This window comes from Indicator indicator, chromosome 42, assembly GCF_027791375.1.
Source record: "Indicator indicator isolate 239-I01 chromosome 42, UM_Iind_1.1, whole genome shotgun sequence".
Taxonomy (NCBI): domain Eukaryota; kingdom Metazoa; phylum Chordata; class Aves; order Piciformes; family Indicatoridae; genus Indicator; species Indicator indicator.
In genome coordinates this window covers 534,399-549,681 of record NC_072051.1, presented here as the reverse complement: position 1 = coordinate 549,681, position 15,283 = coordinate 534,399, and the positions used below count along the sequence as shown (strand labels likewise).

Here is a 15,283-nt window from a genome sequence, read left to right as displayed (position 1 = left end):
CATCTCCTCTCTCTGCATCTCCTCTCTCTGCATCTCCTCTCTCTGCATCTCCTCGCTGTTGCCCAGGGAGGTGGTTGATGCCCCATCCCTGGAGGTGTTTAAGGCCAGGCTGGATGAGGCTCTGGCCAGCCTGATCTGGTGTAAGGTGTCCCTGCCCATGGCAGGGGGGTTGGAACTGGCTGATCCTTGTGGTCCCTTCCAACCTTGACTGATTCTCTGATTCTAAGTCCTCCAGGATCTCTTGCCTCCAGAGGTGCCCAGAGCAAGCTCTTCCTCAGGGCCTGCTCTAACTCCAGGTAGTATTTCACTTCTAGGGATACAATTCAGGTTTGCCCCTCGGCCATACCTGTGGGGTGCCCAGGACCAGGGCCTGTGCCCAGACACACACCCAGCACACAGAGTCACACAATGGTCCAGGCTGGAAGGGACCTCCAAAGCTCATCCAGTCCAACCCTCTGCAGTCAGCAGGGAATCCTCCACTGGATCAGGTTGCCCAGAGCCCTGTCCAGCCTTACCTTGAACATCTCCAGGGATGGAGCCTCAACCACCTCCCTGAGCTACCTGTTGCAGTGTTCCAGCAGCCTCCTGGTGCAGAAATTGTTCCTCACATCCAATCTCAATCTGCTCTGCTCTGGTTTGAAGCCATTGCCCCTGGTCCTGTCCCTGCAGGCCTTTGGGAACAGTCTCTCTGCAGCCTTCCTGCAGCCCCCTTCAGGTCCTGGCAGGTTGCTCTAAGGTCTCCCTGGAGCTTTCTCTTCCCCAGGCTGAACACCCCCAGCTCCCTCAGCCTGTCCCATAGCAGAGCTGCTCCATCCCCCTGAGCATTTCTGTGGCCTCCTATGGACCCTCTCCATAAGGTCCAGGTCCTTCCTGTGTTGAGGGCTCCAGAGCCCCCATAGGCTAAACTCCCAGCTGCCACCCAAAGAGAACATCTGTATGGTAGCTTTGAGATGGACCTGAAGGCCCCTAAGGAGCTCCTGCTGTGCCTCATGGCCCAACGTGTGCTGGGGATACTCTGTGGGCAGGATGCGGCCATCCCATGGGATGCTGTGCTGGGGATGCTCTGTGGGCAGGATCTGGCCATCCCATGGGATGCTGTGCTGGGGATGCTCTGCGGGCAGGATCTGGCCATCCCATGGGATGCTGTGCTGTGGCCAAGTTGTGCAGGGATGGTTGAGGAGCAGGCCCCGCCCCAGGCCCCGCCCCGGAAGCCATCCCTCGGCCGTTTCCTGTTCCGGTCCCGCCCATTCCCGGCCCGTTTCCAGCTCAGCTCTCCGCCGTTAGCGCCCTGCTGGCCGTGCCCATGGCGGCCGCGGCCGCTGCCTGTCTGGGCGGAGCGGGCGGCGGGGAGCAGCGGGGCCGGCTGCAGCCCTTGGGGCCCAGGTGAGTGGAGCACGGAGCGGGCGGCACCGGGACCCTGAACGGCAGCCCCGGCCCGGCCCCACACAACTGCTGCCCATTGCCAGCCCTGCCTGACCCCAGCCCCTGCCTGACCCCCCCCAGCCCCTGCCTGACCCCCCCTCCAGCCCCTGCCTGACCCCCCCCTCCAGCCCCTGCCTGTCCTCCCCCCAGCCCCTGCCTGTCCTCCCCCCAGCCCCTGCCTGTCCTCATCCCAGCCCCTGCCTGTCCTCCCCCCAGCCCCTGCCTGTCCTCCCCCCAGCCCCTGCCTGTCCTCCCCCCAGCCCCTGCCTGTCCTCCCCCCAGCCCCTGCTGTGCACTCTGCTTTTCGTGGCTGCCTGGCTCCTGTGTCCCTGTGGAGCTGTGGGTGGGTTTGGGCCGGGTTGGAGCCACGCCCTGGGGCTGTGTTTGGAGCTTTGCTGTGTCCCACTCGTGCCTTGGTGCATCACCTCTTGCTCTGCAGGCTGGTCTTTGACAACAGGAACATGACCTCTCGGAAGATCTATGTGCTGCAGCCATGGATCACCAACCTGCTGGTGAATTATGAGGAGCCTGGTGCCTGTCAGAACCTCCTGGCTGGGCAGATCCTGCAGGTAGGTACTGAAGGGGACTGTCCCCAAGTGCTCTTGCACTTGGAAATCCAGAGGCCTGGAAGTGGTTAGTGTTTGGGTGACTCTGCCTCCTCCAAGTCCCTGCTCATGTGTTGAAGTGGAGGAGTTCTGCTTTGCCCCTTTCTGGTGGCCATGGCTGATGTCTGTGCCCCTGGTCTGTGTGCCCTGCTCTCCTCCAGGCTGTTTGCATTCCCCAAGGTCCTTTCCTGGCCTCAAGCTTGCAGGCTGCTTTGCCTTTCTCCTCCCCTCCACATGCCTGCCTTCCTTCTACCACCCCAGGGGATGGATGCTCCTGACCAAGCACCTGGCAGCAGCAGGACCTGCGGGGGAGTCTAGAGCCTCCCCCATGCTCTGCTGGTCAGCCTTGGTGGCACCTTGAGCTGATTCTGCCCTGAATGCTGCCTCTCTGGAGAGCTTCTTGTGTGGCGGTTCAGGGTGTGGGGCTGAGGCACAGAGCTTGCTCCTGGAGAGTGCTTTGTGCAGCACTGGCAATGGCTTTGACACTTGAGGTGTCCTGAATTGCAGGAGAGGGCTTTAGTCAGAGGACTTTTGCCTGTTTGAGGCCTGCTGGGCAGGGATAGGCAACTGGGTGAAGGCAGTGCTGCCCATCAGCAGGTGGTGACACTGGGTGAGGGTGCTGGGGCCAGCTGGGTGCACAAGCAGGGGTGCGAGGGGGTGAGGGACCTGTGTGGGCAGGGGCTGAGGTTGCTGCCTTGTGGAGGGCTGTGGTCCTGCCCTGGGTGCTGGACAAGCTCAGCTCTGCTTTGCTGTCCTCTTGGAGCCTTTGGGTGCCTGTAGCAGCATCCCACCATGGACAGAGTTGTTGGTAGCCATCTCCTGCTGGCTTGTGGGGAAGGAGGTGTTTGAGGAAGCTCATCTCTTCCTGGGTAACAGGAGCAGGAAGGAGGAGGATGGGTGGCTGTGATTTAAACAGGAGGAGAGGTGGGATCTGGAGAAAATGATGACCCTGTGGTCCTGCTCCATGGAATTCTGCAGACATGGAGGTGACGGAATGGCTCTGAGCTCAGATGGAGATGGATGACCCTCAGGGGTTCACACTGGGACTGCTGCTGTTCAATACTTTTATCAATGCTATAGACTGGGATCCAGGCACCACCAGCAGTGTGCAGATGACACCAGCTGAGTGGTGCTGTGGATGTGACAGAGGGACAGGAGGGCATCCAGAGGGACCTGGACAGGCTGGACAGATGGCACAGGTGAACCTCATATGAGGTTCAACAAGGCCAAGTGCAGGATCCTGCACCTGGGCTGGAACAGTCCTCACTGTCAGTACAGCCTGGGGGTGAGGAGACTGAGAGCAGCCCTGCAGAGAAGGAGCTGGGGGTGCTGGTGGGGAGGAGCTGAAGAGGAGCCAGCAATGGGCACTGGCAGCACAGAAGGCCAAGGGCAGCCTGGGCTGCATCCAAAGCAGTGTGGCCAGAGCTGGAGAGAGAGGATCCTGCCCCTCTGCTCTGCTCTGGGGAGACCTCACCTGCAGGGCTGGGGCCAGCTGTGGAGTCCTCAGCACAAGAGAGACAGAGACCTGCTGAAGAGGATCCAGAGGAGGCCACCAAGATGATCAGAGGCTGGAGAACCTCCCTTGTGGGCCCAGGCTGGGAGAGTTGGGCCTGTTGAGCCTGGAGAGGAGAAGGCTCCAAATAACCTCAGAGCAGCCTTCCAGGACCTGAAGGGGCTTCAAGAAGGCTGCAGAAGGACTGTCCCCAAAGGCCTGCAGGGACAGGACCAGGGGCAATGGCTTGAAATGAGAGCAGAGCAGATTGAGATTGGATGGGAGGAACAAATTCTTCATGGTTGAGGCTAAATCCCTGGGGATCTCCATGTCCTGTGTGACAAACTGCAGCTGAGCCCCAGGGGAGGGCAGGGCTGTGGGACTGCAGCAGGCCAGGAGCATTGCAGAGCTCCCAGGGGTTGGATCAGGCAGGTGTGAGACCTGGAGGAGCAGTTTGCTGCTTCCTTTGGAGGTGCTTCATGGGGGAGAACAGGTCCCAGGCCTGCCCAGAGCCCTTCTGCCAGGGGTCCTAATGCTAGGGTTGGGGTTAGGGTTTGGATTTGATTTTGGGTTAGAGTTAGGGCTAGGCCTAGGCTTTGGGTGGGGCTAGGGTTGGGGTTGGGCTTTGGGTTTCATTTAGGGTTGGTGTTAGGGTTGGAGTTGGTGTTTGGGTTAGGGTTGGGGTTAAGGTTAGGGTTTGGCCTTTGGGTTAGGGTTAGGTCTCAGGTTTGGGTTAGGTTTAGGGTTTCAGCTTGGGTTAGGGCTTGGTCTTGGGTTTGGTCTTGTTTCATGTTAGGCTTAGATTTTGGGCTTGGGTTAGGGTTTGGGTTTGGGCTTGTTTTGCATTAGTGTTTTGATTAGGTGCTTGGGTTGGGGTTAGGGTTGGGGTTAAGGTTGTGGCTGGGGTTAGGTTTGGGGTTAAGGTTGTGGCTGGGGTTAGGTTTGGGGTTAAGGTTGTGGCTGGGGTTAGGTTTGGGGTTAAGGTTGTGGCTGGGGTTAGGTTTGGGGTTAAGGTTGTGGCTGGGGTTAGGTTTGGGGTTAAGGTTGTGGCTGGGGTTAGGTTTGGGGTTGGGTTAGGGTTTGTTCTGGATATCATCAGGTCTTGGGTTTGGGTTAGGGGTTTGTCTTGGCTTATGGCTTGGCCTTGTTTTCCATTTCTGTTTGGGTTAGGATTAGGGTTTTGGTTATGGTTAGTTCTTGGGTTTGGCTTAAGGTTAGAGTTAGTGTTAGAGCTTGGCTTTGGCCTTGGGTTAGGGTTAGGGTTTGGGTTTGGGCTTGGGATTAGGGTTGGGGTTTGGTTGTGTCTTCCTTCCCCCATGTCCTTTGCTCTCCTGCTCTGTGTGGTGTTTCCTGCATGGTCTTGGTGTGGAGCCTGCTTGGCCCTGCTGGTTGGGCCAGGCCCATGGTGTCCTCCTTGGCCTTGAGGGTCACCTCAGCTCCTGGCTTTCCCTGCAGGCTCCCAGCTGGGCACAGTGCCCTGTCCTTGGTCTCTGAGAAGCTTGGCATTGGCTTTTTCTTTCTCTCCCCAATCTCTTGATAGGTTCTGAGAGACTCCTCCACTCCTGGCCAACCTGAGGTCCTCCAAGATGCCATCCTGCAGGTCTCAGATGGCTCCTTCCACATCCGTGTGGTGCTCACCTGCAAAGCTCTGGAGGGAGAGGAAGGGTGGGTTCCAGCAGGGCTGGGCTGGGGCTGGGGCAGCAGCAGTGCTCAGCTGCTCTGGGGCTCCTGCCTGGGCTTGTCTGGGGCTGTGCTCAGCTGAAGCAGTCAGGAGGAGGCCAGAGGCTGCTGGCTAGGGCTGGCTGGCAGAAGCTGTGATGCCATGGAGGCACCATGAGGAAGGACTGCAGAGCCTGTGGGCTCTGTGAGAGGACACAGAGTATGAACCGTGGGAGCTCCTTCAGTGCTTTCCTCAGTTTCCCCACCCCAGGTGATGCTTGGACAGCCCTGGGCTGTGGGGGTGCTGGTAGCAGAGTCAAGGAGAAGCAGTGGGAATAAGTTGCAGGAACCAGGAGCCCTCAGCCTCTGATGCTCCTCCTGAGATGTGTTCCAGCATGGGTGTGGTTGGCATAGCTGTCAGGGGGTTCCCATGGCATCCCTGGGTGGTCCAGCTCCCTTCTTCATCTCTCCAAGATGTTCCTGCTCTGCTCTTTCTCCAGAAGACACCAGAAGCTGAACCTTCCCAACCTGATCTGCAGGATCATCGTGCTGCAGAAGTACACAGTGTCCTTCCAGAAGGAGGCCAGGCTGGTGAGAGCCCTGCTGGGGAGAGCAGCATGCTGCACCTTCTCCTGCTTCCTGTCACACAGTCACAGACTGGTTTGGGTTGGAAAAGCTCTCTGAGATCATCCAGTCCCACACCAACCCAACACCACCACAGCCCCAAGATCCATGGCCACAGTTCTGCAACCCCTCCAGCCATGGGGACTCCACCCCCTCCCTGGGCAGCCTCTGCCAATCCCTCACCACTCTGGCAGAAAAGAAATTTTGCCTCCTCTCCAACCCAAGCCTCCCCTGGCACAATTTCAGGACATTTCCTCTCCTTCTATCCCCTGACTAGGGAGCAGAGCCCAACCCCCACCTGGCTGCAGCCTCCTCTCAGGAGCTGTAGAGAGCAATGAGGTCTCCCTCAGCCTCCTCTTCTCCACACCAAACCCCCCCAGCTCCCTCAGCTGCTCCTCCCCAGCCCTCTTCTCCAGACCCTTCCCCACCTTTCTTGCCCTTCTCTGGACCTGCTCCAGCTCCTCAGTGTCCTTCTGGGAGTGAGGAGCCCATAACTGACCCCAAGACTCAAGCTGTGCCCTCCCCAGTGCCCATTCCAGAGGCACACTCCCTGCCCTGCTCCTGCTGCCCACACCATTGCTGCTCCAGGCCAGGCTGCTGGTGCCCTTCTTGCCCACCTGGGCACCCCCTGGGCTCATCTTCAGCTGCTGCCACCCAGCACCCCCAAGGGCCTTTTCTGCTGGGCACTTTCCAGCCACTCTGCCCCCAGCCTGGAGCCTTCCTGGGGTGGTTGTGAGCCCAGAGCAGGACCCAGCCCTTGGCTTTGTTAAACCTCACACAGCTGCCCTCAATCATGGACCCAGCCTGGCCAGGGCTCTCTGCAGAGCCTCCCAAGCCTCCAGCAGGTGCAGGGAACTGCAGGCCTGTCAGTCTGAGCTGGGTGCCAGGGGAAGGCATGGAGCAGGGCATCCTGAGTGCCATCACACAGTGCTTAGTGCACAGCCAGGCCCAGCCAGCATGGGGCTGTGAGAGGCAGCTCCTGCCTGGCTGCTCTCACCTCCTACAAGCTGACCTCCATGGTGGGTGAGGAAGGGCCGTGGTCATTGTCTGCCTGGACTTCAGCAAAGCCTCTGACACTGCCTCCCACAGCATTGTCCTTCAGAATCTCCTGGCACAAGGCTTGGCTCAGTTCCCTCTGCCCTGGATAAAACCCTGCCTGATGGCCAGGCCCAGGGAGGGGTGGGGATGGAGCTGAGTCAGTCCCCAGTGGTGTCCCCAGGGCTCAGTGCTGGGGCCTGGACTCTTTGATGTCTTCATCAGGGATCTGAGGCTCCTCAGGAAGGCTGCAGATGGCACCAAGCTGGGTGGCTGTGTCCATCTGCTAGAGGCCAGGGCAGCTTTGCAGTGACCCCTGGACAGGTGACCCCCAGGGGCCAAGGCTCTTTGGGAGAAGCTCAACAAGGCCAAGGGCCAGGTCCTGCTCCTGGCTCTGAACCACCCCGTGGGGGGCTCCAGCCCTGGGGATGTGTGGTTGGAAAGCTGCAGCTGGCAGAGGGCCCTGGGGGCGTTGGTTGGCACTCACTGCCCATGAGCCAGCAGTGCCCAGGGGCCAAGAAGGCCAAAGGCCTCCTGGCCTGGGTCAGAAGCAGGGTGGGCAGCAGGGCCAGGAGGTGCCCATCCCCCTGTGCTCAGCTCTGGGGAGGCCACAGCTCAAGTGCTGTGCTCAGCTCTGGGCTCCCCACTCCAGGAAGGACCTTGAGGGGCTGGAGCCTGTCCAGAGCAGGGCAAGGAGGCTGGAGAAGGGCCTGGAGCCCCTGGGCTAGAGGAGGGGCTGAGGGAGCTGAGGGTGTTCAGGCTGGAGAGGAGGAGGCTGAGGGAGACCTCAGTGCTCTCTGCAGCTCCCTGAAGGGAGGATGGAGTCAGCAGGGAGCAGCCTCTGCTCCTTGGGGGCAAGGGACAGGAGCAGAGGAGATCATAGAATCAGTCAGGGCTGGAAGGGACCACAAGGCTCAGCCAGTCCCAACCCCCCTGCCATGGGCAGGGACACCTCACACTGCATCAGGCTGGCCAGAGCCTCATCCAGCCTGGCCTTAAACACCTCCAGGGATGGGGCCCCAACCACCTCCCTGGACAACCCATTCCAGGCTCTCACCACTCTCATGGGGAAGAACTTCCTCACATCCAGCCTGAATCTCCCCACTTCCAGCTTTATTCCACTCCCCCCCGCCCAGTCCTGTGATCCTAAAAAGTCCCTCCCCAGCTTTCTTGGAGCCCCCTTCAGATCCTGCAAGGCCACCAGAAGGTCTCCTGGGAGCCTTCTCCTCTCCAGCCTGCACAGCCCCAACTCTCTCAGGCTGTCCTCAGAGCAGAGCAGCTCCAGCCCTCTGCTCCTCCTCCTGGCCCTTCTCTGGACACCTTCCAGCATGTCCACATCCCCAGGCTGCACCAGGGGAGGTCCAGGCTGGACATGAGGAAATCTTTCTGCACTGGAAGGGATCTCAGACATTGGAACAGGCTGCCCAGGGCAGTGCTGCAGTCACCATCCCTGGGGGTGTCCCAGCAGCTGTGGGCCTGGTGTTTAGGGGCATGGTTTGGTGCTGAGCCTGCAGTGCTGGGTGGAGGGCTGGACTGGATGAGCTTGGAGACCTCTTCCAGCTGGATGTGTTCTGGGATTATGTGAACACTGCACCCAGTTTGGTGTCCTCTGCAAACTGAGGGAGCCTCAACCTCCTCCCCCAGATCACTGATAGAGACATTGAGGAGAGCTGTGCCCAGCACTGAGCCCTGGGGACCCTCTCTGCCCAGCCCTCAGCCAGTTCTTCACCCAGGGAGGTGTCCCCCCCAGGCCTGGGCAGCCAGGCCCTGCAGGAGGATGCTGTGGGGCCTGGTGTCCACCACCCAGAGCCTGTCCTTCCTGCAGCCTGCCCTGCTCTGAGCTGGCCCCAGGTCAAGGCTGGTCTGTGGCCTGAGGATGGCACAGGCCCCCATGGACATGTGGCACATCTCTGGGGCTGTGCCCTCCTGCTGCACACAGCCCTGGGGGCAGGGCTGGCTGCTGTCCCCTTGCAAGAGTGTCCCCAAGGCCTCAGCCTGCCCCAGACTGGCATCTGGCTGCTGCAGGAGGGTACAGACACCCCCTCTGAAGGGGGCTGTGTTTTGTGGGGGGCTCTCAGCTGGGCTGGGGTGGTGGTGAGAGAGCAGAGGGTGGGAGTAGGGGTGCCTGCTGCCCCCCTGGGGGTGGGACTGCAGGGGTGGGACTGCAGGAGGCACTATAGGAGGGTACAGACCCTGTTTGGAGGGGGTTGTGCTTTCTGGGGGCCCTCAGCTGGGCTGGGGTGGCAGCAGCAGAGCAGGGCTGGGGGTGGGGGTGCCTGCTGCTCCCTGGGGGGTGGGGGGAGGGCTGTTGGGGGGGCTGCAGGGTGTCTGACAGGCTGTGTTCTGCCCCTAGGAGGACTGCCAGTTCTACCTGACAGTGCACAAGTTCATTGTGCTGCCCATGGAGAGGCAGAGGATGGAGTCCTCCGATGGGTATGGCCTGGGAGGGGCAGGGGCTCTGCTCTCAGCTGGGTGTGCTGTGGGGCTTTGACCTCTGGAAGAGGAGTTGTGAGCCCTGGCAGGCTGTGGGGGAGGGTGGGGCTGTGGCAGGCCACCAGTGACCACCTTCTGTCCTGCTGCAGGAACCAGGAGCCCTCAGTGCAGCAGAAGATAAAGGAGCTGTGGCTGTAAGTACAGCTGGGGGACCCCTGCAGGCACCAGGCCTGGGGCAAGGCTGAGCTCAGCATTAAGGCAGCTCCTGCTGAGCCTGTGAGGCTCCCTGCCCCAGCCCTTGGAAGAGCTGAGCAGCCCAGGCCAGACAGGGTCCAGGTGACAGAGAAGGTTCTCCAACCTCCTCCTCCGAGCTGGCAGAGCCAGGAGGAAGCAGCTGTGGGGGAGTTGTTCCTGCCAGCCAGGAACAGCAGGGCTGGGTGGGTGAGCCCTGCACAGCTCACCTTGCAGTCTCCAGCTCTGGAGGTCCTCAGGGGTCTCTGCCAGTCCATCTCCAGGAGCAGGACTCTTTGCTGGGTGTTCCTGGGACACTGAGCAGTGGCCAGATCCAGCACCAGGTGGGGAATCCACTCCCCCAGCAGCCACTGCTGCCAGCCAGGCTGCAGCCAGCACTAACCTGCCTCTGTCTTCTTGCTCATTGCAGGAGGGGTCTGGAAAGGAAGAACACTCACACTGCAGGTAAAGGTGGGGGGCACAGAGTGGTCTACAACCTGCCAGGGGGAACTCCTACTGCTTCTCAGCTTGCTCTGGGATAGGCAGAAGTAGCACAAACCTGACCAGAGCAGGACAAGGTGGTGCTGACAGCTAAAGCCACAGCACAGCTGTGCTCCAGCTGCTGCTCCAAGACCTCTGTGGAGAAGGCAGAGAGCTTCTAGAAACCAAAGAAATTCAGAGTTTTGGGGAGTTGCCACAAATTTTGTTGCCCAGAACATCAGACAGCAGAGTAAAAGCATTTGCTTGCCTGTGCTGGGCACTGGTGAGGCCTCCAGTGAGTGAGTTTGAGTCCTGGGGTCAGTTTTGGGCCCCTCGCTCCCAGAAGGACACTGAGGGACTGGAGCAGGTCCAGAGAAGGGCAAGAAAGGTGGGGAAGGGTCTGGAGAAGAGGGCTGGGGAGTAGCAGCTGAGGGAGTTGGGGGGTGTTGAGTGGAGAAGAGGAGGCTGAGGGAGACCTCATTGCTCTCTACAGCTCCCTGAGAGGAGGCTGCAGCCAGGTGGGGGTTGGGCTCTGCTCCCAAGGAGCAAGGGACAGGATAAGAGGAAATGGCCTCAGGTTGCCCCAGGGCAGGGTTAGGTTGGATAGAGGAAGAAACTTCTGCCGTGAAAGGGTTCTCCAAGCCTGGCCCAGGCTGCCCAGGGAGGTTGAATGCCCATCCCTGGAGGTGTTTCAGAGGCAGAGATGTGGTGTTGAGGGCCATGGCTTAGCCCCAGCCCTGGTAGGGTTAGGGCATGGTTGGTCTGGGTGAGCTGAAAGGGCTGGAGTCAGGATGCCCCCTCCAGTGATGCTGCTGTGTCCTTGCTCCAGAGCCATCCCTCTCTCAGCTGATTGCTGCCATAGGACAGAGCCAGCTAGCAGTCCTGAAGGAGTGTGCTGAGGAGTGCTTGGACCTCTGGGTGCCAGGAGGCCTGGAGGAGCAGAGTGTCAGCAGCCAGTGGGAGGCAGAGCGCAGGAGGCAGGTTGGTTGTGCTGCTGTCACCCTGTGGGCCAGGGCTCCTGTGCTGGGGGCTGGGAGAAGGGAGGGGAAGGGAAGAGGGCAGGGCTGAAGGCTGGCTGAGGGGACAGAGGGATTTCAGCTGCAGGTTCAGGTGGGCTCCTGCACCTCAAGTGGGCCTGCCCAGTGCCAACCATGGGCTACCTGCAGCAGGGTGAAGACTTCCTGGTGCCAGCCAGCATCCTGCTGATCCCTCCTGAGGAGGAGGTCGTCGCTCCTGACACTTCCGGCACAGGTCAGCGCAGTGCCTTCAGCTGCAGGGTGGGCAAGGGGGCAGGCCAGTGCCCAGGCACTGTGTGGGGAAGGGAGGGGATCCCCTGTGCTGCAGCTGTGCCCAGCAGTGCCTCCCTTCCTCCCTGCAGGCACAGGCATGGTGGTGCCCGGGCAGAGTGACGCCGCTGTGCCCCACGACCAGGTGGCGGAGTCCCAGGGCAGCTGTGAGTAGTGGCACCTCCAGGTGCTTGCCTCTGCCGTCTGCCCCTTGCCTGGAGTGCAAGAGGTCCCAGCATGGCTGGGGCCTTTGGGAGACCTTTTCCTAGCCCTGCCCTGAGCAGGCAGGCAATGGCCCCAGCCGTGCAGCCTCCTGAGGCTGAGCAGCTTTGGCTCCTGGGGCTGGCAGCACAAGAAGGAACTTCTGTGCCTTCAATGCCATCCCAGGGTCTTGGTCTCCTGCCCCAGGGTGGGCCCTTGGCTGGCTGGCTCAGCACCAGGATGGGATTCAGTCAACTGCTTGGGCTGGGCAGAACACATCTCTGCTGCAGAAGGAGCTCCCTGTAGAGGAGGAGCCTGAGGCAGCTGCTGCCCTGGGCAGCGGAGGGTGCAGGAGATCCTCCTGCCTCCTCTCTGGGCAGCCTCTGCCTCTGCACTGCCTGCTGCAGCCCGTGGCTGGGGTCAGCAGAGGAGTCTGGCTGCAGTCTGCAGCCCTGGTTTTGCTTGGAGAAGGCTCTCAGAGCTCCCCTCAGACCCCATGGGCAGTTCTTTGTAGCCACTGCAGGGTTGGGAGCAGGCAGCCACTTCCTGTGCCAAAGCCAAACCGTGACCTGGTCGTTGCAGCTGATGACTCCACAGCCCTGTCAGACACCATGGCGGAGTACCTGGACAGCCCCTGGAACAGGAACCCCCCAATCTCTTTGACCCTGAGCTCTTCAGATGGTGAGTCATGGGCTCCTGGCACTGCTTGCCTTGCAAGAGACCTTTCAGATCATGAAGTCCAACCCTTAACCCAGCACTGCCAGGGCACCACTAAACCATGGCCCTCAGCACCACAGCTCCACATCTGTGAAGCTTTTCAGTCCTTTCTGTGGTGGGGACACCACCAGTGGCCTGAGCAGCTTGGTCTGGGACTTGAGAACCCTTTTCAGGGAGGACATTTCTGCTAATCATAGAATCATGGAATGGCTTAGGCTGGAAGAGACCTCAGAGATCATCTAACCCAACCCCTGCCAGACACCTCACACCACAGCAGGTTGCTCACAGCCACCTCCAGCCTGGCTGCAAAAACCTCCAGGCAGGAGGCTTCCATCACCTCCCTGGGCAACCTCTGCCAGTCTCTCACCACCCTCCTGGCATCCTGGGCAAGGATTTCTACCTAACATCCAATCTGGATCTCCCCATTTTTAGTTTTGCTCCATCCCCCCCAGTCCTATCACTCCCTGACACCCTAAAGGATCCAATCTAAACCTTTTCTCCTTCAGTTTCAATCCGTTTTCCCTTGTCCTGTCTGTGGACACTCGTTGTAAACAGTTCCTCTGCAGCCTTCCTGCAGGATCCCTTCAGGTCCTGGCAGGCAGCTCTGAGGTCCCCCTGGAGCCTTCTCCTCTGCAGGCTGCACACCCCCAGCTCCCTCAGCCTGTGCTCCCAGCAGAGCTGCTCCAGCCCTTGGAGCATCTTCGTGGCCTCCAACCCAAACCTCCCCTGCTGCACCTGGAAGCCCCTTGCAGGCAGGAGATGAGTCCTCTCCTGGCCCACAGAGTGCCCTCCTGGGTGCTGGCTTGCAGCCCCCTGGCCAGTGCTGCAGTGTTCCCATGGCCCTGTGCCTGCATCATCCCACCTGGGATGCTCTGCTGCCCAAGCCAGGGCACTGGGGCAGGTCCCACTACATGCCCAAGCTGAGCACATGCCCAAGCTGAGCCCAGGTTTTGTCTTGGCAGAGAAGAGCTCCCAGCCTGCCCTGTCACCAGAGAGCCAGCCAGAGGCAGCTGCTGACAGCAACACCCCTGACCTGCTGGAGCCTGGCAGCCAGCGCCCTGCTGAGGACTCCCTGGCAGGAGAGGCACCACTGGGCTCCTCTCCCTCCCTGCTCTGCTCCCCCAGCGCCACCAGCCCGCAGGGGCTGCCAGCCGCCAAGGCAGCCAGCGCTGTGCCCAGCCCCGTCACGTGCTCGCAGGCACCGGAGGGCACTCAACCTTCCCCGGTGGTGCCCAGCAGCCTCCCACCGCCGCCGCCCCCCAAGGGCACTGCCCGGTGCCAGCCGGCGGACTCCAGCAGCACAGCTTTGCCCCTGGGGGCCTCCCCACAGAGCACGGCCAGGGCCAGGGGGCACAGGGAAGGGGCTCCGAGTGCCAAGAGGAAGCTGCTGCTGGCAGATGATCAGGGGGCACAGCACCCCCGAGGCACCCCCAGGTTCAAGCGGAGAGACGCCATGGGCAGGCTGGCAGCTGTGGGCAGCCAGCACGGCAAGAAGAGCAGGAGGGAGGAGACAGAGCTGCTGCATGGGGAGGAGCTGGAGGAGGAGGAGAAGGAAGAGAAAGAAGAGGAGGAGAAGGAAGAGAAAGAAGAGGAAGAGAAGGAGGAGGAAGCAGCATCCCCAGCTGCTGGCCCCAGTTCCAGAGCAGAGCAGCTCAGAACTCTGCAGCCGGTAAGCATGCAGCAGCTGGGGGGGGGTCTCCTGAGGGGTGGTCCCCAGGGAGGTTCTGTCACAGCATCCCAGCTTGGAAGGGCCCTCCAAAGCCTTGGTCTAGGCAAGGTGGCCTAGCCCCTGTCCAGCTGGGAGTGTCCCCTGCTGGGGATGAGTCCAGCGGTTCACTGTTCTTGTGACAACTTTTCCTCTCGGGTTCCCTCAGGATGTCCCCAGCAGTGACTTGTCCCTGCCACTCTCAGTCCTCTCCCTTGCACTCTTTGTAAAAAGAGCATTTCCATCTTCTTTTAGCTTGGTCCTCTCTCCCACTACTGCTGGTGGCCATCCCCAAGGCCTTTCCTCACCTGGTTGGTGGGGGAGGGGAAGCTGAGGGCAGGCATTGGTGTAGATGGTGGCCTCCAACCTCCCAAAGGGTACTGGGTGCAGATGTGCTTGAACCTGAGCAGGGTGGGAGCCAACCCTTAGGAGAGCATCTTCCACCTCTGCAGGTGAAATAAAAGTGGAAGAGCAGGGGAGAGCTGAGGGAGGGACTTGCTGAGGGCATGGGGCTGCTGGGCTGGGTGCTGGGGCCCTGCCTTGTGGCCCAGCCTCAGCCTGCCCTTTGCCTCTGCAGTATGTGAAGAAGCAGCCAGCCCAGTACAGCTACGAGGCACCGAGCCCTGAGCTCTGCAAGCAGATCAGATCCATCAGGTCAGTGCCTCCCGGGGGAGGGGGTAGGGCTGCTGGCACCCCTGCAGCAGGACCCCAACCTTTGCCTCACCCCTGGGCAGCCAGCTGGGTCCCTGCTGACTGTGCTGTGTCCCTCTGGCCCCGCAGGCTCCCCAGGGCCATGCTGCAGTGGGCATGCTGGATCCTCACCAGTGGGGAGAGCGACTCCTGACCCAGCCCTGCTCCTTCACCACTTCACCTGTGCACTGGCAGTTTGGCACTGCCCAGCAGAGGAAGCTGGGGAGGGATGAGGAGGACACCAGGACCCTTGGCCCCAAGGGGACCACTGCTTGGCCTGGCTTGGCCTGGCTGCAGAGACCAGCTCTGGTGCCATGACCTGCTGAAGGCAGCTCCCTCAACACCCAGAGGGGAGGAAGCCTCCATTAGGAGATGGATTCCCAGCATCCCTCTGCCTCTTTACCAAACACCCTGGCCCAGAGGATGGGGACAGAGAGGTGACCCAGTGACACCATAACACAGCAGGGGCGTGGCAGCTGTGGCAGAGGCCATTCCCCCCACCCCCCAGAGCTCATCTCCTGGCTGCAAGCAGCGCAGCCCTTCAGCTGTTCTATCGTCTGGCTCTGACTGGGCCCTGCACTGGTTTTGTTACACGAAAAAAAGGAGTCCTGCAGGGGTAGCCTCAGAGAAATGCAAAATAAAAATTGTATATTTTTAAATACACAGCTTCTGTATGAAAAAAAAAAAACGAACGAACGAACAG

At 60.6% G+C, this 15,283-nt stretch overlaps 1 protein-coding gene across 1 annotated transcript; it reads left to right on the top strand.

The window, feature by feature from the left end:
- Window positions 1–950: 950 nt before the first annotated feature.
- Window positions 951–14,734, top strand: ACD (ACD shelterin complex subunit and telomerase recruitment factor). Its single transcript, XM_054397181.1, has 15 exons — window positions 951–999; window positions 1,266–1,383; window positions 1,862–1,991; window positions 5,060–5,184; window positions 5,679–5,769; window positions 9,191–9,270; window positions 9,420–9,464; window positions 9,932–9,966; window positions 10,811–10,962; window positions 11,148–11,232; window positions 11,360–11,434; window positions 12,051–12,149; window positions 13,265–13,854; window positions 14,468–14,544; window positions 14,671–14,734. Exons 1-15 carry the CDS (start codon window positions 951–953, stop codon window positions 14,732–14,734), a joined length of 1,815 nt encoding a protein of 604 aa, XP_054253156.1.
- The last annotated feature ends 549 nt before the right edge of the window (window positions 14,735–15,283 follow it).

What these genes read in the sequence shown, in the direction of transcription:
- ACD (XM_054397181.1), top strand. Translation starts at nt 951, where the DNA reads ATGGACCTGAAGGCCCCTAAGGAGCTCCTGCTGTGCCTCATGGCCCAA. An exon ending in GCTCTGGAGGGAGAGGAAGG is followed by an intron (nt 5,185 to 5,678) that starts GTGGGTTCCAGC and finishes CTCTTTCTCCAG; the next exon opens with AAGACACCAGAAGCTGAACC. An exon ending in AGCTCAGAACTCTGCAGCCG is followed by an intron (nt 13,855 to 14,467) that starts GTAAGCATGCAG and finishes TTGCCTCTGCAG; the next exon opens with TATGTGAAGAAGCAGCCAGC.